We start from the raw sequence: 21050 nt of genomic DNA on the forward strand, positions 1-21050 counted from the left end.
AAATTTAGGGAGCTGATGTGGACGAAACTGGACGAATCACCAACTGTGACCGTTCTGGCTCAGTTTGGTGAAAAGATCAGTTTAACAGGAGGTTTTTGCTGCTTGGATCTTTACACAGCTTCATCTGTTTGTTTCTGTTCATGTGGATGTGAGAAGATAAAATCCATGGAAACTTAATAGCGTGTATGTCGCAACACATGTGTGATACATACAAATGAACACATCTCTCTCACACACACACACACACACACACACACACACACACACACACACACACACACACACAGAGTCTCTGGAGCAGCACCTTCAGGCCAGATTAGTTTGAGGGACTCAGAGGCTTCACTCCTGCTGTGTAATTGAACAGTATGACTGAAACCCTCTCTGTTGGCACACTTAATATCTCTCTCTCTCTCTCTCTGTCTCTCTCTCACACGCATATTAGCTAGTGCTGAAATCCTCCATTGTGAAGATTTTTCAGAAGATAAAGATGATACAGTGTGAAATAGAAGTGAAAATTTGGAAGTGAGAAGAACATAGAGGAGGACAGAGAGGGTAGAAGGCTGCAGGACTTTTCTGTCCTTCAGTTCTCCTGCTGCGATGCTGCTCCACTGATCAGAGGACGGAGGTGAGGGGCCACACGTGGGAGGAGGAGAAGCTGCCAAAGATGGGGGGGGGGGGGGGGGGGGGGATGCTGGTGGTGGCGAAGCTTCAACTTTTACAAGACGATAATGCACCTCTCAGCGCCTCAGCTGTCCACCTACTTTTTGGAAACTCTGTCAGCTTCCATTTCATCACAGTCAGATACCTGTGATGGCGGCAGGGACACTGACGGACCCGCTGACGGACGTGCTGCTGTCATCAGACACTGATCACGACCTCCATCAGAAACCGCTGGAGAGGGCTTGCTCTTCGTGTGTGTGTGTGTGTGTGTGTGTGTGTGTGTGTGTGTGTGTGTGTGTGTGCATATAGTTCAATAATGTGTGTCTTGGCTCTGGATAATAATTCGTAAACACACACACACACACACACACAGGCGGTGACTTAAAGTTCAAGCTTTAAGCTAATCTGACAGTCAGTCCGTGCGCTCACAAAAACAAACACACGCGTTTTAGCGAAATGCTCAACTTTATTTATGTTGAAGTAAGAAAACCCTGAAGGCACGAACATGCACAGTGTCCGCAGGTGTGATTTTGTGTTATTATTCCTGTTGCTATGAACGTATTCTTTTTCTCTGCATTGACATTAGCATATAATTGTGATTAATCCTGGAAAAGATGTGCACATTGATGCATTTTGATGCTTTCTTTTTTCCACTTTATGCCAGTTAAATAACCCATGCTGGTGGGAAGGTGAAGCGCACGTGCAGTTAGGGCCAAACCTGCACGTTCGCTCCATTATGTCTTCATTAAAGTGCTCGTATCTACGCTGCACCGTATTGATATGAGCAGCGGGCGCATCTCCTAATGCATCAGCCGAGGAGGTCGTAAATCATGAATCACAGCGGTTCGAGGTGCAGCTTCCGCTACACGCATTAAGTTGTTGAATCATTATTTAGGCTGCTGTTATGGTTTTGGTGGCACATGCAATGTTCTCCTTGATGCAGAAAGAAAAAAAACCCTTCAAGTTCATTCTTTATTATTGTATATGGACCTTAAGCCGTTGCACATTACCCATGATTCTCAGCTCTGAGCTGGATGCCGCAGGGAGCTCGCCCTCTGCTGTGTTCTGGTTTGGCTTGTGAACATTAAGATGTGATATCGAAGCTTTTCGAAGCATTTGTGACTTGAGAAAAGTGGACATTCGGGAGGAAAAGTGAATAAAATCTCCCCGAGCGTCCCTGAGAGCTGGTGTGAGTGTGAATGGCAAGGGCTCGACGGCAGCGATGGTCTTCCAACACAGCCAAACTAGTTGAATTCCCATTTGTCAGGAACTCTTTTCATCCCTGCAGGAGACACTTTTTTCCCCGCTACAGTAACACAGAATCAACAAAAAGAGCCGCAAACTTGACAAACAACAAAGTCACGGAGTGTTTCCTGTCGCCAGGGTGCACACTCACGGCCACGTATCTATTACGTGTTACTCTCCCGTATGAATAAGTCAGTCTTTATCAGCTCAGTATAATGTTAACACCCTGCACCTCTTCATTAGCATGGGTTCACATGCATTAATTCATGCACACACTATTAGAGGAAGAATTAAAGATAAGTCACGTACACTGATGATAAAACGCTGCATTGTTCCACACATCTCTTTGATCAGAGCGTGTAAGTCGAGCAGGGGTCCTTCTCCCCTGAGCGCTGCTTTTTCAAAGGCTTTGAGGTCAAATGCAATGAACAAGCGGATCTGGAAGTGAAAACGCGCCGCTCCGGCTCTCTTATGCATTCGGAATTCCTAACACAGACAGCAGCACTGACAGCTTTTGTGCGGCCATTGGAGATGTACCCCCACCCCCCGAGTAATTAAAGGTGGTATCCGAGCAGCAACACCCAGAGCACAGGTCCAAACATTGTTAGAGAGCTTATCTGAAAGCTAAACAGGCGTGGAATCATTGTTTCCGTGCAGGTGTTTGGGCAGCATTTAGCAAGTGGAGAATAATATTCAGAATTTCTTCACATGAGTCACACAGGCAGATAACTGAGGGCTAAACCACTCAGAATCGGTTTTCTCTGCATCCACCCATTTACGTTACAACTCTGCAGTTATTTTTTCGTTCTCCATCATCCTGTGCATTTGGTGAAGGTTCCTGTGGGGTTCCTGAATGCGGAGTCGAGGCTCAGAGAGGGAAGAGCGCTCTCGCCGGTCTGATAACATCTCACGTTCCCGCAGCACCTCTGATGAAAGCTTCGGGGAGAGAAGAGGAATAAGCTGTATCGAAAACCACGAAACACACGGGTGTAGTATGATTGCATTCCCTGAACTCTTCCCTGTGTGAGGAAAACTGCTGGTCAGCTGTTCGCTGGTCATTTCCACCTGCCTACAGCAGATGGAACTCCCAATGTTGAGCTAAAACATCTTAAAGAGGGGAGGATGCTGTTATTTCCGGAGGTTTTGTACGATTATCCAGGTGTTGAGAAGTATAAAACATACATAAAGGTCATGACAAATGCTTGAACACCTGCTCTCTCCTGAACAAACAATCCATACGTGATGTGAATGTCCACTCGGCGCCCGAGAACGAGGCTCAGGGCGTGATTGGCAGCAGCTCACTGCTCCTCGGGGGGGTCAAACACAGTTTTTTCTGCACTATTTTCTGCACAATATGCGGTTGTTCCGTCTCGACTTTAACAGCTCGCACAGCTCGACTGCTGGCAGATTTCTCCTCTGAGAGATCAGCCCAAAAGGCCCGATGACCTCAACCAACAACAGAAGGTTGTTTATGTTTCAGCTATCGTTCTCTTCATTTTCGTTTGCATTTAAGCTGTTTGATCAACCCGGTCAGAGACAGACGTGAAAACGAAACTCACTGTTTGATGCTTCCAACATGTGTGCACAGATGTGCATTGTATTATTTTAAGCCCTTCTCCCTTTTTTCTAAACATTACAGATTCCTTTTATCCTTTCCCTCCATCTTGCCTTTGTTCCTTCTTCCTTATTCCCAGCCTTGAAGCTGCGAGCGCTCATCTTGTCCAATGTGAGGCTTCTCTGCATGCTCTGTCTCTCTGGTTCTGAACCGTTTCTTGCCGCTTGAGCTCAGACCTGTGACCAACAGGATTCTTTTTAGGTTTTAAGTGATTCCACACATATGAAAAAACACATTTTGTTCCATTTTTGCCAATAGAGCCTCCTAAATCCTACAAAAGAAACCTCTGAGAAGCAAGTATAATTCCTAACTCAGCCTTTAAACAGGTTTGTCAGGATGAATCTCGTCTCTCCGGCACCCACACCCCCACCTGCCAGCCTGAGATTTCATATTAATCATTTATCCCTCTCAATTAGCTGTGCAGAGTGTCAATGATGGTCTCACCTTAACCACTGCTGCAGTCAGGAGATCAGAGGCGAGGGTCCCTCCACATGCATTAGTAAAAAAGAAAAGTTTCAGCCTCAGTTAAATCAGTAGAGAGGACAGCTATTATATTTGATCAGCTAACCTATGCTAATACACTTTAAGAGCATCGCCATGAGGCGGGTGTGTATGGAGGGTTTGTTATGGCTGATAATGACTTTGTGTTGTCAGACATTTTGCATTATTTATTGGTTTGGGAAAGATTAAACTGGGGGGAAATCCAATGACATCCAGCCGTTTAGGATGAATGTTCAGACTTCTGAGACAACATTGCCATTTTTCAGTGTTTTCAGCCATCCATTAGCGGCTGCGTTTTAGTGCGAAACAGCTCATCGGGGTATCTGCACGTCGTTTTGTGCTTTGTGTCGGCTTTTAAACTGAGAGCAGCTGCTTCCAGAGAACACCGGCGTAAAAGTGAAACTGAAGAGTTTCTAAAGGCTTTTACAGCTGAGCGGAGCTGCAGCAAAGCGGAATTAATCTTTGTAGGATTCAATACCAACAAGCTCCATCGCATCGGCTTTGAATGCATAGTTATTAGAAAACTATTGATTTGTTTGCTTAAACAACTCCGCTTTGATACGGGTCATCAATCACTGACGATGTTCCACTTGTTTTAAGGAGTTTTTTGCATATTTTGGAAATTTCTTATAGCTCAATGAACACTAGTTTTAGTTAAATGTAGCATGGGTAATGCGCCAAACTGCTTTACAACCATCACAATATCAGAAATCAAGCTCACAGACCCCATTTATTTAAATCAGACCCCCCCTCAGTCTGCACAGACACGATGCACACTTTCAGCCACAAATGCTACAAAAAGAAAGAAAATTACCAAAATGTGTATTTCAAAGGCATTAAATAAGCCACTAATCATCAGAGGACACGTTCTCTTTTATCTCCTTGCGGATTCGGAGCGGTAATTCACTCAAAATTACATTTTTCTCCCACTTGTCCACTGCTCGCATTGTTAGCCATAATTACAGTTACCATCGACCCCCCCCCCCCCCCCCCCCCCCTTCCCCTCAGTTCACTCTTAAGGTCAGTATGTCATATTAAGTGCCAGACACGAAGTACATGCGGGATATTACACACATGAATAGTATCCCATTAAGGGCACGGAGCTATCTTGGCTGAAGCATTTAATTGTAGTGGCTTCAACAGTTCCCAGTAGATGTCTTCTCCAAAGCTGAAATGAAAATTATGCCCTTTCCTCTAATAAGCTTTCTTACTGACCTCTGCTGAGAAAATGGACTCAGAGCCTTTAAAGTATTTGAGTTCTACCTCACAGATTCCACGTCGGCCTGGTTCAGGGGAGCCTGGAAACGTCTTTGTGCTTTTAGACAGCAGGCTGACCAAAATCACTGTGTCCGTGTACCTGATGGGCAGTCAGGTCACCAATCTTCCTCCTTTTCTTCCTTCTGATGGATCTCCCGCTCGTCTCTGCACCATCATGTGGGGGGTTGAAAGGCCTGTCCTGGTGTGTCCAGCCTCTTCTCCTTCTCCTCTCCTTCTCATCCGGGTGTGTTGATGAAGGCCACCTGCTTGTCTGTCCTCTGGACGCCTGTCTGGCTGCAGGTATGTGATATTTTACATTTCAGCTTCAGCGGTTAAGTTCACTGTAATCAGGCAGGTTTCTGTTGCTGCTGAGTGAAAGAAAAAAGCCACGAGTGGCCTCTAAAGGCTGCTGGATGTCGCTTGGGGTCCTTTCGGAGTGGATGAAATGTGGGTTTTGACAGTTCGGAGACCTCCCTAAAATGTGCATGTGATGTCTTGGAGCCCGTGAGGAAATCTGGACAAGCGTGATTTACACCTTCCACCACGGCTGTTCAGAGCGGCTTAACGCTGGATCCTCCAGGTGCGCTCGGACAACCAAATAAAACGGATTTTTTTGACCTCCGTTGAAAAAGCCCAAAGATATGGGATCCACACTGATGGGAAGTGGCATGTCCTGATGGTCTCCAGGAGCCGGGCCTCCATTATGACACAGCGCCTGAGGAGGCCCATTCTTCTACCTGCACACTTCCCATCATCTCTTGACTGTCGGCTGTGGGGGCAAAAATTCCCCCTGCCAAGAATGATTAAAGGAGAACAGATAACTGATGGGAGCAGAAAACAACTCCAGCTACCGGAAAAAACACATTTAAAGTCAAGTCTTATCTTACAATTGGCAAGAAACCAAGCAGTAATCTTTGGACACCAATAATGGCAACATTTAGTTTCACCTTCCTTTGATGCTTTTAAATCTTTAAAATAATACTCCAGTTTAAAGCATTTTGAGTTATTTGGCTTATTTGGTAATTGATTTCACCCAGTAATGGATCGAGCACTAATAACTCTACTTTAAACTTCTGATCAAAAGCACAAATGACAGGAATACAATAGCTTTGCGAGGACCTGGACTGGAGCAGCCGACTCAAATGGGTTCTGCCAGATCGGCTACTTTCAAAAGCCGACGGCCCACAACATCACTCTGAGTAAAGCCTCCTGAAATTTTAAAATGTACCAAAACTAAATATCACTTTGAGCACATAATGTTTGAAAACTGGAGCGGCTGCGGCTGCTGCTGCAGAGAGGGCAAGTGGGACTGTGTGTGTGTGTGTGTGTGTGTGTGTGTGTGTGTGTGTGTGTGTGTGTGTGTGTGTGTGTGTGCATGTGTGTGTCTGAGGACAAGAGTGTAGGTGTGTATGAGTGAGTGAACACATAGGAGCTGATCCTATCAGACTCTTGTCAGGTCCTGTTGGGTTTTCCCACGTAAACCTTTGAGCGAGGAGACTTGGCCTGTATTTATGGATTTTCACCTCTACTTCCTGTCTATATATCTGCCTCTCAAGCGCGTACACACACACACAGACCCATTTTTGGTTTCTCTTGTTTTTAGGTCCTTCTCGCATCTTTGCAGGCTGGATTTTGGAGCCTTTTCCTCCTCACCTACATTCTCCATCCCCCCTCTTTGTTCAAGCCGCTTCTTCTTGAGCCCCCAAATAACCCTCTACATACATCTACCCTCTCACACACATTATATACTGTGCACATACAGTTTCCAGCCCAAACCCATCTGCAGCCAGCAGCACAACATCTAATCCTCATGCTCGCGTGGGGGAGGAGGGGGACCTTGCAATCATCTCTGCTCCTTCACTTCCCTGCCATTCATTTTCCCCCTCTCTCCTCTTTTTTAATCGTTCCCTCAACCTTTAATGCGTGGCCAGCATCCCTATCAGTGATGTTGGTGACGCGGCACTGGAACTGCTTCGTCTTTTTTTCTCTTTTTCTCATATCTACTGATGTTAAACATGGATGTGCAGAGAGTCAAACAAACCAGAGGAAGTCTGACTCATTTTCATTAAACGGCTAAATAAAGCATGTAGATTGTTCATGGCACAAGACTGTGAGCCTTTACTTGGAGCAATGACTGGGAGCCACTGGTCTTTTGGTGATGGGCTTTTCTCGCCCCTGTGCTGGACGCTGCTGCCGCCCTGTGGCCACCCACCTGAACCGCACCCACTTTTCGATAATGACCGTTTGATTTCTAAAGGAGTTGCATCCCCCCACTTACACGCACACACACACACGCACACGCACACACGCACACACACCACCGCCACCACCCCCAACAGCACCTCTAACTCTCCTCTCCATCCATCCAGCACAGCCCACCTCCCTCCCTCTAAGGGGTGGATAAATATTGCTGGAAGATATATAACGTGTTGCTATGGTGATCAGCTTGTGGTTTTTTTTCCCCCATGGCATTTGTGGAATACAGGGACATGCTGGTGAGCAGGGAGCTCTGAAGGTCTGGTGTGTGTCAGTGTGTGGAGGATGGGGTGGGGGAGACTCCTTTTGAAAAGGAGAAACAGACAAAACCACAGCGGAGCCAAAAATAGACGCCAATCTCTCCGAGACCAGGTATTTTCATGTGTACAAAACTCAGAGACGTGACTGTGTCATCTCTGGGGAGTGTTTAACCTCTCTTCATCTCCCTCCCCGTCTCCTCCGCCCCCTCTCCATCTCTCTGGGGACACATTCTCAGTCTGCCTGATTGGCTTCTGTTAATGTGCATGTGGTAATGTGTTGATGTGTTTGTGTGCGTGTGAGTACATAAGCACGCCGTCCTCTATCAATTAACACAACCCAGTGCAGCAATTACCATTCCTCTTTGTGTTGATGCCGCGTGCGTCAGTGCACGCCTGCACATGCTCACACGGGATAACTGGTGCATCATTGATCGCCAGCTGTCTGCCATTGAAGACTCCCTAATGGTCAAGCCCACACAAATGCCATGCAATCACTGTGATAGTGTGTGTGTGTGTGTGTGTGTGTGTGTGTGTGTGTGTGTGTGTGTGTGTGTGTGTGTGTGTGAGAAGAAGATAATAAACATTATTTCTACCGTTTCACCAAACCTCTCTTGCATCCTTGTAGACACCTTTGAGCGACTCTGTGTGTGTGTGTGTGTGTGCGTGCGTGCATGCGTGTGTGTGTGTGTGTGCGTGTGTGTGTGTGTGTGTGTGTTTGTGTGTGTGTGTGTTGTAAGAAAGCTGATATACCAGCACACCCCAGATGGCCCTTCTTCGAGGGGTTTTCTGGAACATTCACTTGTTGCTTCTCATCATGTCTCTGTCTTTCTCTCTCTGTCTCTCTCTCTTTCTCACACACACAAACAGACACACACACACACACACACACACACAGTGCTTCTTTTGAAGTGTGAAACAGCTTGCGGTCAGATTTGCTCCTCTTCCATAGCATGTTGCCATCAAGTAGCAGCTTTTAGAGCTTTCAGACCGGGTACACAATGAGACCTCCACACTTTGGGCAAGAAGCAACTGGTGGATGATGTATTCTTCGTTTCCTTGTGTTGATAGATTCAGGAGATCAATCTGTGAAGTTCATCTAAAGGAAATTGTTCATCTGAGACATGCGCCGGCTGTGTCTCCTGTGAGAGCAGTGATTCACTGAAACTTTGATGTTTGACCAAGAGAGGCATCATTCAAGATTTCTTCAAAACGACAGGAAAACCCAATTTTAGGCTTCATCTGTGTTAATTAGAGGGATTTTTATTCTTTTACTGAAGGAAGGGTATGCTCAGTGTCGGTAAAGGGCAGAATTTGGTTGTGGTTCTCTGTCATTGGCCGACTTTAGTTCAACAGCCTAAAGTGCCACACAAATGCCATTTCACTCCTGTCTTCTGCATTGTTCACCCTCATATTTGTAATTTGTAATCAGACGAATCATTGACTCTGACCTCATCTTTGGGACCTTCATTGCTGTTGTCGGATTGTTCAGTTGTTGAATCTAGAGTCCGACTGGCTGCACGTAGAAACAACCAGAGTAACGGTCAAAAATGGGTGTTTTCAGAGTCATTTACTTCCACTTTACACAAAGATTTATTTTGATATACTTTTCAGAGGATCAAAACAACTTTTGGCAACTGTGGATCTGCTCCATTTGAAGGAACTTTAATTTAATTCCAACAAATGTGTCCTCATTACTAATGAGCCGTGACTACCCGGCGAAACCTGAAGGCGAACCACATTATGAAGGTGTAATATTGTTTAAGGTGGCCATGAACAGCAAATTTATTGCTCGATATTATCTCTGAACCTTGGCTATAAGTTTCAATGTGTGTCAATAATCTTATCTCCCTATAGAAATTAGTGGGGAAATTACTTGCTTGAGTTCAACTGGATCCAAAGGCTGCATTTTAAGACAGGTTAGTTTTATTTGGTCAGTTAATGTAAGAATGAAAAACAAGGGAGATAAACCAAATGGAAAAAATATTTATATTAAATTATAAATAATGTATTGTTCTTTAAATCCTTAATATTTTTAATGCTCATTTTAAAACCAAAGTGGTCTTTGTCTCCCTCTTGTGCTGACAGTCTGGAATTACACTTTACTCATTAAAATGAAGATTTTCTCTTTCAGCGTCATTAAATAACTGGAATTAAGAGAATCAAAGCAGGTAAGACTACAAAGTCGAGACAGATATATTTAACTCTCCATTCTTCATCCATAAAAGTCTCACATATAATGGTAAATGGTGCAGCACTTCAGTTTATTCCAAACAGGTGATTAAGTCAAACATCAAACCAAACTGGGCGACCTGGATAAACGCTTGTATGTTCTTTATTATCAGAATTATATAGACACCCCGATGAAATCTATTTTTTATACAATGTGTACTACATAACAGCACCTACAGGTTATTTACACATAAAGTATTTTACAAGATTGTATCTCAAAGCAGTACGTGAGAGCAACAAATTGATCTTTCCCCTTGTTATAGCACGACCAAAGAAATGAGCCTCGGAACACGTTGGAACAGTGAGACCCTGAGCAGAGAATCACGCCAAACCCTTCTTCTGTTGTAATCTGAACCTCTACGGCGTAAGACGTCCATGCACATGCAATCATCCATCCACAGAAGTAACGAAGTGCAGTACAACAGGTGCAGAGGCTGAGTGACGCCACTTCCTGGTCAGGATATCGTTGTTCCTTTACTACGTGGCAAAAAGTTCTCTGTCGCTTTGCCAAAACCTCGAGTATTTATATTTAATATTTCAAGATTGTGACCTGCATAATGTTGATTGCAAAAAAGTGAAGTCAGTGCTCAGTGAACCCAGCACGCTCGGTCAACAGCATGATGGAGAAGCTGGAAAGGTACACTTTAGGAAATCTTGGAAATAGAAATTGTTGCTTCATTAATCAATTAATCTCCTTTGCTTAGGCTCACGGCATCCATCATTATCTGGCATCATTCACTGACCTGCTTTGTGATAAAATCCTGCTTTGGGCTGCCAAAAACCCCCCAAAAGTGGCTGACTTTGACTTGTTTTTCCCCCCAGGTATGTTGCTTTTGCCACAACCCTGAATCCAGACAAACTCACTCACTGCACAACAACTGATACTGTAGCAGCTTTCTGAAAGGCGAAGACGATTAGAGAACAGCAAGTGGCAGTTCTGGTGTCACTCACACACGCTCACACACACACACAGAGCAGCAGAAGGATGACAGACACTCACTGACAAGCACCTTGAGTTCAGACACACTTCAACCAAGGCGGATCATCCGTACCGGAAGGCCAGGCTCCAGGATTACCCGGTTTGCTCAGAACACCAGCAAGCAGGAAGACTGCTTGAGAAGGAGAAGCTCCGACACCGAGTAACAACCCAGTCTGTCCGACGTGAAGCACAAGTCTCAAATGAACATTCTGCGCTTCAGGATTTCAAGTATGTGCTCAATCCTTCTTCAGACCTACCAGGGTAAACTAGAGAGACTGGAACATTCTATAAACAAGAACAGAACACTAATGTGGAGAGACAGAGAAGAGGATAAGGGGAAAAAAATAAAAGGAAGATATGGCTGATTTTTATTAGCTAAGCTCCGTTATTTATAGCATTGCAACTAAGATGAGAAGGAGGAAGATTCCAAGGGTTGGCCAAGGCATCGGTCCTCGTCAGCTGTTCGCTCAGCCACGCGGGAGACGACAGACGAGAGGTTAGCGGTCTATGATCAGTTCATAGCATCCTGTTCCTTTTATGAGTAGGCGAGTCTGTAATAACATCGCTACAGGGGGTGGGGCCACGTTTACGAGTGGCCGTGGAATCCATGTGGCGGGCCATTTCCTCAGCGATGAAGGTGTTGAGGTCCACGTCATGAAGCCCGTTCCTACGGCGACCGTGGGGCTGAGCCGGGTGTGTTGGGGAACCCGGAGGACCAGAACGCACAGAAATACTCGCCATGGCACCACTAAGACCTGAAAAGGAAAAAGACAACATGAATGATGCAGGCCTACCTCCATTTTCTAGTTCTAATATTTAACCGCTCCTGCTGATGTACCTTGCAAAGCTATGGCTTCTCTGAAGGGCTGCAGGTCCGTCTCTACAGAGCTGCCTGTCTCTTGGGGAGCGGATCGGCTAGCAACTCTGGGTGGAGCACGAGGTGCCCGTGGCGGCGGAACTTTGCCACACAGGAAACTGATGAGATCTTCGCGTCTGATAGTTCTTCTGCGTTTCTTAACCCATGCAATCATATCCTTGTTCCTGCGCTGGTTGCCTAAATGGATGCCTAAGTCATAGCTCCGCTGGCGAGCCTCTGTGCTCTCTGATGGGACAAACAAGTAGGTTTAAAGAGGTCTGGAACGCAAAAGGCCAATACAAGTGAACCACGACATGTGTTGTTGGGGTTATTTTCTCAGAATTACGTCATACTTGCCTTTATACAAGTTAGTGACAGCTGTTGCTGCGTTCTGAAAGGGCACCCACAGAGAGATGCCTTGCTGTTGACATACACGATCTGCAAACATGTTTGAAAGACAAGTCAAGATGTTACAACGATGGTTCCATGGCAAACAAGTATATAAAAGGCGATTAGGTGCCAGAATCTGTAATAAATATACTCCAGATGAATTCGCATACGTCTGAGCTGCCGGGATAACTTGGACCTACCGGTGGAGTTAACTCATTATTATTATTATTCTATTATCATCCTGAATGTGAAGCCCTGAATGTTCTAAATCATGGGTTCCATGTCTACACAGCTGCCATGACACCCACAGAAGGTCGGAGGTTTAAGAAAACTTTTCTTTGTTCGATCTGGCGACTGTGTGCATTATGGTACGATCTCATTAGCATAAGTCCTTTAATTAAAAACAAGCTTTAAATCGAAACTATCGGTGCCTCTGAACGTCCACGATCCAGTCGTTTTAGTCGACAAACTCCTCCCTGAGTATCGCCATTTTGACAGGCTGGGTAAATGTTAACGGATTCACTAAACATTTCGCCATGTAAGCCATGTTGTGTCCAACTCGGTGTCAAATGTCATTCAAAAAAGGCCAAACTAACAGTTTGGGAGCCGGTTGGCTTGTCGATCGATTGTAATCGATCAGCTGAGCTGTGGCGGATCCCTGGAACGTCCAGGCCACTCAAAGCCAGATTGAAGCACAAATACTATCGGGTGACCGGCTGTTAGGGGCTACCTAAGTTCAAGTTAGCCCCGGCTAGCATCAAAGCGTCGTCGAACGAAGCGTGGGGTAATGGATGTTTAGCGATACAGACGAGCAGTTATGTACAGGAACCCCTTGTTCTGGGAAGGAAAAGCCTCGCCTGGCTAACACCGTTAGCCCCGCTAGTGCCCTTTGTGTCTCTCGTATAGCTCCCTCCGCCCAGCGATAAGGCTAGCTAGCCGGATTAGCCTAAACAAGCCCTAGCTCCAACAATTAGCTCTCTTAACCAATGTCATGGTACGGACCTTTGTAGAGCTGTGCTACAGCGGTAGCAGAGTTCTGAAAGAGATGCCACAGTTTCTGTTGGCTCTGCTCCGTCTCCTCTTCTTTTGGATCACTTTGTTCGGCCTCTGCCAAGCACTGCCGTTCCCACTTGGAGAACCAGTGTTCGGGACCGTGTTCTTGAATCTCCGCTTCACTCTCCTCCTTCCGCTCTTCCATACTGACGGCGTTAGCTTACAGCCTGTAAACTGGGATTGTGACACTAATTAGCGGCTTTTTTACGCTAACTAGTTGTGGATCTGTCGAATTTCAGTCGACAAAGTCCCAATGATTAACTATCTCTAGAGTAAAAGGGTGGGAAAAAGCTTTTTAAGACCATACTTTAAATTCCACCCACACGGCCCGTAAAAACACACTAAACTAAAGACCGATGTGACAACCCCTAAGCGTTTGATGTATGACCACGCCCTCGTTTCAGATACTGAAATATGATTGGATAAAAATTATTTGGGCGGTTCCCAGTGTTGAAGGCGAGGCCTTATTGGACAATGGTGAAAAACAATTCCACGCATGTCAGCACGACTCCGAAACCCCGACAGGGGGCGTCCGAGATATCGCCTCAATATCTGCTTCCCTCTGTGCTGCTGAGCTTTTACTATATTCTAATGATTTAAACTTCATGGAGTTCCTCAAAGCTATTAGTAATGCTCAAGCAAAATAAAAAACCAAAATCACAATTAAGGTTAGATTTTGTTTAATTGTCATTTGCGTGCTTTTTAAAAAAAAAAAGGAAGTAATGTTGTAATTTTTAAACGACGCATGTATTCTTTACTTATACTGAAAGGGTAATCGCACTGTATTTGACTCATCCACATAATGACACACCTTTATAAATCTGGATGCTGTAAAACAGACAATGACAAGTTCATGGTTGGATAACGTGCTATATAAATAGCTCTGTATGTAAACTCATATTGCATAACCTATGACAGGCTGGAAGGTTATTGCCTCCTGAGTGCAAAGGTTGGTTGGGTTTTTTTTTTCATAACATTATTTACAATCTGCCTCTGTCTTTTCGTTTATCTCCCCCTTTCTCTTTTCTCAGACTCCACTTCCCGTCAGTCTCCTCGCCGTGTTGTCTCTGGAAAATGGATTCAAACGAACTGACTAAAGATTTAGAAATGAATGTCAATAACAAGGGGCCCTCCGTCACATTCAGCAATTTGCACTACTGTGTTCAGGAGCGTAAACTCTGCCGAAAGCATGGTCCGGAAAAATACATCCTTAAAGACGTGAGGTAAGATATATCCTGTGGGTTTGCGCATAATGAGATGTGTGTTGTGTATAGGAAACTTTAGCAATTACCGGTAACAGACAACATTTCCTTGGGATTCTTTGGGATTCCCATATTTCTGCTGTTGTTTTGGAAAGACATTATAATGCCTGACTAAACATTATGCTTAAGATTTTCTATCAATGATATGTTATGATCACCCATTCAAGTGAATCGGGATTTTTACAACTATTCTGGTGACTTGCTGTTATAACACACAAATGTAACATAAAAAATGTTTATCTTGGCTATAATTCTGTGATATGCTACATTGTCAGAACCAGACTGAATTTAGTGTTTCTTATCATGTATTTTATTGCATTCATTACTTGACAGTGGCATCATGAGACCGGGGATGAATGCCATCATGGGTCCAACAGGAAGTGGCAAAACTTCGTAAGGAGAACGATGTTAATAATAATCATTTATAGCACAATGCTATGTTATATGCACATATAATATTTGCATGAACATTATTTTTGTTCTCTACCTGTCAGGCTCCTGGATGTGATTGCAGGCAGGAAAAACCCCGTTGGATTGAAGCAAGGACTAGTTTTGGTGGATGGCAGAGTGGTTACATCGGAGCTCAGGCTCAGCTCCGCCTACGTCGTCCAGGTACACATTGAAAACAAAACAACACAATATTGTGATGTTTTTCTGTTTACCTGGTGCCTTCATCTGTATTATTATTCCAGGATGACATCCTGATGGGAACCCTGTCTGTCAGAGAAAACCTTCTCTTCAGCGCCAACCTGCGTCTTAATCCTAAGTATCACTCCACTGAGGATAAAAACAGCAGAGTAAATGAAATTATACGAGACCTGGGACTGACAGACTGTGCAGATACAAAGGTAGGCAGCTGGAGCTCTAACTTTACCCAGAACAAAGACGCTTCTTGTAATGACTCAGTGCATTAAATCCTGTTGTAAACTCAGCAGCGGGGTGATTTTCCTGTTTGTGTCGGGGGCAGATAGGAACCGAGTTCCTGCGTGGTGTTTCAGGAGGGGAAAGGAAGCGCTGCAGCATCGGGATGGAGCTGATTACATCTCCGTCTCTGCTCTTTCTGGATGAACCCACCACTGGACTGGATTCCAACACTGCCAACTGCATCATCCAGCTACTGCACAAGTGCGTATTTCCTGCTCCTTCAGGCAGCCCATACATGAGAAATACAGATGACATTTGAGGCAGAAAGTGTAGCTGACCGTGTGTGGTCACATAGCGTGTATCGCCACTCTTCCTGCAAGCATTAATTAACATTATCTTTATATCACATCATTATTGACGCCCCAGATATTAGCAGTCGTCTTACCAACTGTTGCTAATGCGTCTCATGGGAATATAGATGCTGACGCCCTTATGCATGTCCAGGTTGTCCAGGACAGGTAAAACTGTAATCTTCTCCATCCACCAACCGCGCTACTCGATCTTCAAGCGGTGTGACCACCTGACTCTGATGCACAAGGGGGAAGTGGTGTACGCGGGCGCAGCAGCCTATACACTGGATTACTTTACAAATATGGGTATGTTCATCATAAACTGTGAATAGATTAATACTATCAGAGCTCAGCATTTCTTGATACACCCCCTGTTGGGCGGCTGCGGCATAGCAACATTTGTTAACGTGTTTTTTTACAGGCTACCACATTGAATCCTTTGACAACCCAGCTGATTTTTTCATGGACATCACAAATGGAGAAACCAAATCAACATACATTACTGGTATTATAAAGCTGCCATTGTAAAAGTTATCTCGAAACAAATCAGTCAGCTCCGTTCCAGGTCAATTTCATGCTTTTCAAGGACATGTTTTTATTGTGTCCTTATCTCTAACATGATGCACAAGAGCCTCCCTTTTTCCTCAGCAGATAACAGCTCCTTAGCAAATACATATCGCCAGTCCCACCTGTGTCAGAATGTCCTTCAGGAGTTGGAACATGTGAGCCAGAGCTCCGCTGACAAGATCAAAGGTCCTGACGAGGTGGCTGATTATCCCACCACCTTTTTTTTACCAGGTCAGCAAACTCATGCAGATGCTCTCCACTAGGCAAATCTCAGCTGTTAATAATGATAACCGATCATGTCAGCCAACCCTTCTGCCCTCTGTTTCTCATGATGTGTGTGTCTGTGTACGTGTGTGCGGCAGTTGCGTGTGGTGTGTGGCAGGACAGTAAAGAACATTCTGAGGAACCCTCAAACCTCTTACGCCCAGCTGGCTCTCAACATCTTCTTTGCTGTCCTGGTGGGACTCATTTATTACCAGATCCCCTTAACACTGGTGGAGGGTATTCAGAACAGGTACAGAACACAGAACCTGCTGCTGTAACTGCCCGAAGCTCAGTGCATTGTGAAAAATGGATGCTTGATGGATGTTAAAATGTGCAGGAAATCACAACTGTCAAGATGATGTGAAGGTCTCCCTGACATCACATGTGGTAAATAGATAACCACAACATTCTCTCTATTGCTGCAACAGGAGTGGAGCCTTCTTCTTCCTTATCATCAATATGGTGTTTGGGAACCTCTCTGCTGTGGAGCTTTTTATCAACGAGAGGGCAATCTTTGTGTGAGTGCAAGATAAAAAAAAATTACATGAATGGCAGGATTTAGCTTTATCTTTTTAAAACTAGTCAGGCAGGGATGATTCTGCAGTTCCTGCATATTTACAACAGAGGGGACACATTAATGCATGTAGGGGGGAGTTAAAGTAACCGTAGGCAATAGAAAATATAAAATATCACTTCTTTATATATATATAATATTAGGATTGGTTTCAAAAAAAGCTTTTAAACCTTCACCATCTTGTGCTTTAAGCTTGTGTTTCTGTGTCTTTGTCTTTGTGCGTTAAAGCCATGAGAACTCCAGCGGTTATTACCGCACATCTGTCTACTTCCTGTCCAAGATTTTTGCTGACCTCCTCCCCAACCGCATCATCCCCATCTTCTTGTTTTCGGCCATCGCGTATTTCATGATGGGTATTATGGCAGAAGTGGCCTTCCTGTCACGCACATGATAAAAAAAACAAGGTCTGGCTTTGTTTGATCATCCTGACTTCCTCTCCCAGGGTTGAAGCCGACCTTTGAGGCATTCATGTGCTTCGCCCTCACCATGTCTCTGGTCAGCCTGGCGGGCGTGAGCCTGGCCTTCCTGGTGTCGGCGAGCGTGTCTTCGTTTGCCATGGCCAACGTGCTCATCGCTCTACCTTTTGTCTTCATGATGGTGAGACATCAGGACACATATCACTGAGTTTGGGTGTCACAACACCCAGGATCTGTTCACAGGATCACTAATTCTCATCCTTGAAGGTGTTTGGCGGTTACCTTGTCAATCTCAATTCCATGCTGAGCTGGCTCTCCTGGGTGAAATGGATCAGCATCTTCAGATATGGACTCAATGTAAGATCAGACAAATCCACTTTACCATAAACACCCTGGAAGCTAAGTTAGACGAAAGAAGGGAGGAACTACACCTACTGCTCCCTTCTGAAGTAATGGAAGAAATAGCCAAACTCGTTTCCAGGACTCAGTACAACCAACACACCAGGACCAAGGAACGTCAGATCCGAAAATTCACCACCCTACTGGCAAAACACAACCCCAGCGGAACCAACCCTTTCTCCAACCATGACACATCCCTGTCTGACTCACAACGGGAGAAATGGGTAAAAAAACCTATCAGACAGGGAGCTCACACAAACCGAGGAGGAAGTGCTGTCCAAAGGTTTGAATTTTTCAGTCACCCCTGAAGAGGTACCGACTGTCGAACTCATCACAGCCACTGAGACTGCCATCAGAAACAACAAACTCCCGGAAGCAGAAGCAGAACAGATCAGACTCAAGGTAACAGCCGCTCTTGCGAGTGCAAAACCTCCCACCTCCAATATCACGAATGAGGAAAGAAGGGCCATTGCATCCTTAGCCAAGGACAAGAACATCACCATCTTACCAGCTGACAAAGGTAGGTGCACGGTCGTACTTAATACCACTGACTATGACACCAAGATACTCAGTCTCCTGACAGATACCGCCACATATGAGAAACTCAAGCGGGACCCCACCAGCTCATACAAGAAGAAGGTGGTAGACTTACTACAGAAGCTGGAAAAGGATAAAGCCATTGACAGACCACAATACTACCGTCTATATCCAGGAGAAACCATCCCTTGCATTTATGGATTGCCCAAGATCCACAAACCAGGGACCCCTCTCAGACCCATAGTAAGCAGTATCAATTCTGTAACCTACAACATTTCCAAATACTTGGCCTCCATCTTGTCTCCCATGGTTGGCAAGACCCCACACCACATCAAAAACTCCCAAGACTTTGCTCAAAAAGTCGTTGGACTCACACTACTTCCAGAAGAGACTATGGTATCTTATGATGTCACGTCACTCTTCACGTGCATCCCCACCGCCAGCGCCATAGACACCATCCACAAGCACCTTCTATTGGACAAGAACCTTACAGAAAGAACCACCTTAACACCGGCCCAAATCTGCACCATGCTGGACCTGTGTTTGAACACCACTTATTTCCAGTACAGAGAAGGCTTCTACAGGCAGAAACATGGCTGTGCCATGGGCTCACCAGTATCCCCTATAGTTGCCAACCTATACATGGAGAAGGTGGAATCCCAGGCCCTGACATCCTTCACAGGAACTGCGCCAAGCCACTGGTTCAGGTATGTTGATGACACCTGGGTCAAAATTCAAACACAAGAATTGGAAGCTTTCTCCGATCACCTCAACGAAACAGACGAACATGTAAAATTCACCCGGGAAGATGTAAAAGGAAACAGTCTGGCCTTTCTGGACTGCGCGGTCAAGATCACTGAGGACAGAAATCTCACCATCGAAGTCTACAGAAAACCTACACATACTGACCAGTACCTCCAGTTTGACTCTCACCATCCACTGGAACACAAGTTGGGAGTGATCAGAACCCTCCAACACCGGGCCAGAGAAATACCCACCACATCCCAAGGCAGAAAGAAGGAACAGGACCACATTAAGACAGCTCTCAAAACATGTGGCTACCCAGACTGGGCCTTCACCAGGACCTCAAGAAAGCGAGACCTCAGCGAAGGAGAGGAGGAGAGAAACAAACGTCGCAGCGTTTCCATCCCCTACCTGTCTGGAGTCTCGGAGAAGTTTAGGAGGATCCTCCAGAAACACGACATACCGGTTCATTTCAAACCCAGCAACACTCTCAGACAGAGGTTAGTACACCCAAAGGACAAGACACCAAGACCCAAACAAAGTAATGTTGTCTATGCTGTACAGTGCCAGGAGGAATGCAAGGAACTGTACATTGGGGAAACCAAACAACCTCTCCACAGAAGAATGGCACAACACAGACGTGCCACCTCTTCGGGTCAGGATTCAGCAGTCCACTTACACTTAAAGGAGAGTGGGCACTCCTTCGAGGACAGCCAAGTAAGGATACTGGCCAGAGAAGACCGCTGGTTTGAAAGGGGGGTTAAGGAAGCTATCCATGTTAAATTGGAGAAACCATCCTTGAACAGAGGTGGTGGCCTGAGGCACTTCCTATCACCCACATACAATGCAGTCCTCCACTCCTTCCAACAGCAAAACAAACATTCACACCATTCCAGGAGACCCAGTGACTCATCACCATGTGACCCAGCAGACAAAGGGGAGACACCTCAACAGAAACTAGGTGAACGACCCGACCAACGACCCTGCTAACGACTCTCAGGTGACCACCCGGATCATTAGCATGCAAATGGTCCACAGGGGCTATATATTTTCAAGCTCTCTCCCAAGCGATTTCAGAACTGAAGAAGCCTTCTGGATAGAAGGCGAAACGTCTTCAAGAGAAGAAACCCAGTCCAGTTGACAGAGAAAACTACCTTGGACTCAATGTAAGGCACAGCAGCCGTATTTAGCTGTGTGTGTGTGTGTGTTAGTCAGAGTCTTTCAGCACAGTCTCAGTCTCTCCATCTCTCTGCAGGCTGTTTTTATCAACGAGCTCTCTGGTCAGGTCTTCCAAAGCGACACCACCACGTGAGTGCTAAATAACCACCAAACACTCTTTTTCACCAACAACAACCCTCACTCTCTCTGAGTGTGTGCCATCTCACTGCAGAGTCCCAGGGGAGCAACTCCTGGAAATACAGGGCATCGACTACTCTGTGTGGGGCTTCTGGCAGAACCCGGTGGCTCTGCTGGGAATCATGTTGGTCTGCATGGCCTTGTCCTACGTCCAGCTGCGACAAATCAACCGCTGGAAATGATGCCCCTCCGTCAACAAATGCACTTTGCAGCATCCTCAAATTAACCTCTCCCTGAAATGTTCTACTGACATTATTTATAATTCATTATTATTTATTTACTCCTAATATTACTATTAGGACCAGCACCAAAGCCCCCTTAAGCTACGTCTTTTGTTCAGTACACTTGGGTGTATCGATTTAATCACACCGTCACAAACAAACACACATGTTCTAACATTTGACTGCCAGGTGGAT

The 21050-nt window shown here is 45.4% G+C and overlaps 2 protein-coding genes across 2 annotated transcripts; one reads left to right on the forward strand and one right to left on the reverse strand.

Moving 5' to 3' along the window:
- Positions 1-10031: 10031 nt before the first annotated feature.
- hapstr1b (HUWE1 associated protein modifying stress responses b) lies at positions 10032-13685 on the reverse strand. The gene is made up of 4 exons (XM_003972300.3): positions 13251-13685; positions 12216-12296; positions 11841-12104; positions 10032-11757 (listed from the first exon to the last, which is right to left on the reverse strand). The coding sequence occupies exons 1-4, from the start codon at positions 13444-13446 to the stop codon at positions 11519-11521; spliced, it is 780 nt and encodes a 259-aa protein (XP_003972349.1). The 5' UTR covers positions 13447-13685; the 3' UTR covers positions 10032-11518.
- Positions 13686-14288: 603 nt separating this feature from the next.
- On the forward strand, positions 14289-20941 carry abcg2b (ATP-binding cassette, sub-family G (WHITE), member 2b). Its single transcript, XM_029850565.1, has 15 exons — positions 14289-14524; positions 14897-14956; positions 15058-15175; positions 15256-15411; positions 15531-15688; positions 15932-16083; positions 16199-16282; positions 16426-16566; positions 16699-16858; positions 17037-17126; positions 17411-17535; positions 17625-17779; positions 17866-17955; positions 20534-20586; positions 20669-20941. The coding sequence occupies exons 1-15, from the start codon at positions 14376-14378 to the stop codon at positions 20814-20816; spliced, it is 1839 nt and encodes a 612-aa protein (XP_029706425.1). The 5' UTR covers positions 14289-14375; the 3' UTR covers positions 20817-20941.
- Positions 20942-21050: the final 109 nt, after the last annotated feature.

Source organism: Takifugu rubripes, chromosome 17 (genome assembly GCF_901000725.2).
Source record: "Takifugu rubripes chromosome 17, fTakRub1.2, whole genome shotgun sequence".
NCBI classification, from domain to species: domain Eukaryota; kingdom Metazoa; phylum Chordata; class Actinopteri; order Tetraodontiformes; family Tetraodontidae; genus Takifugu; species Takifugu rubripes.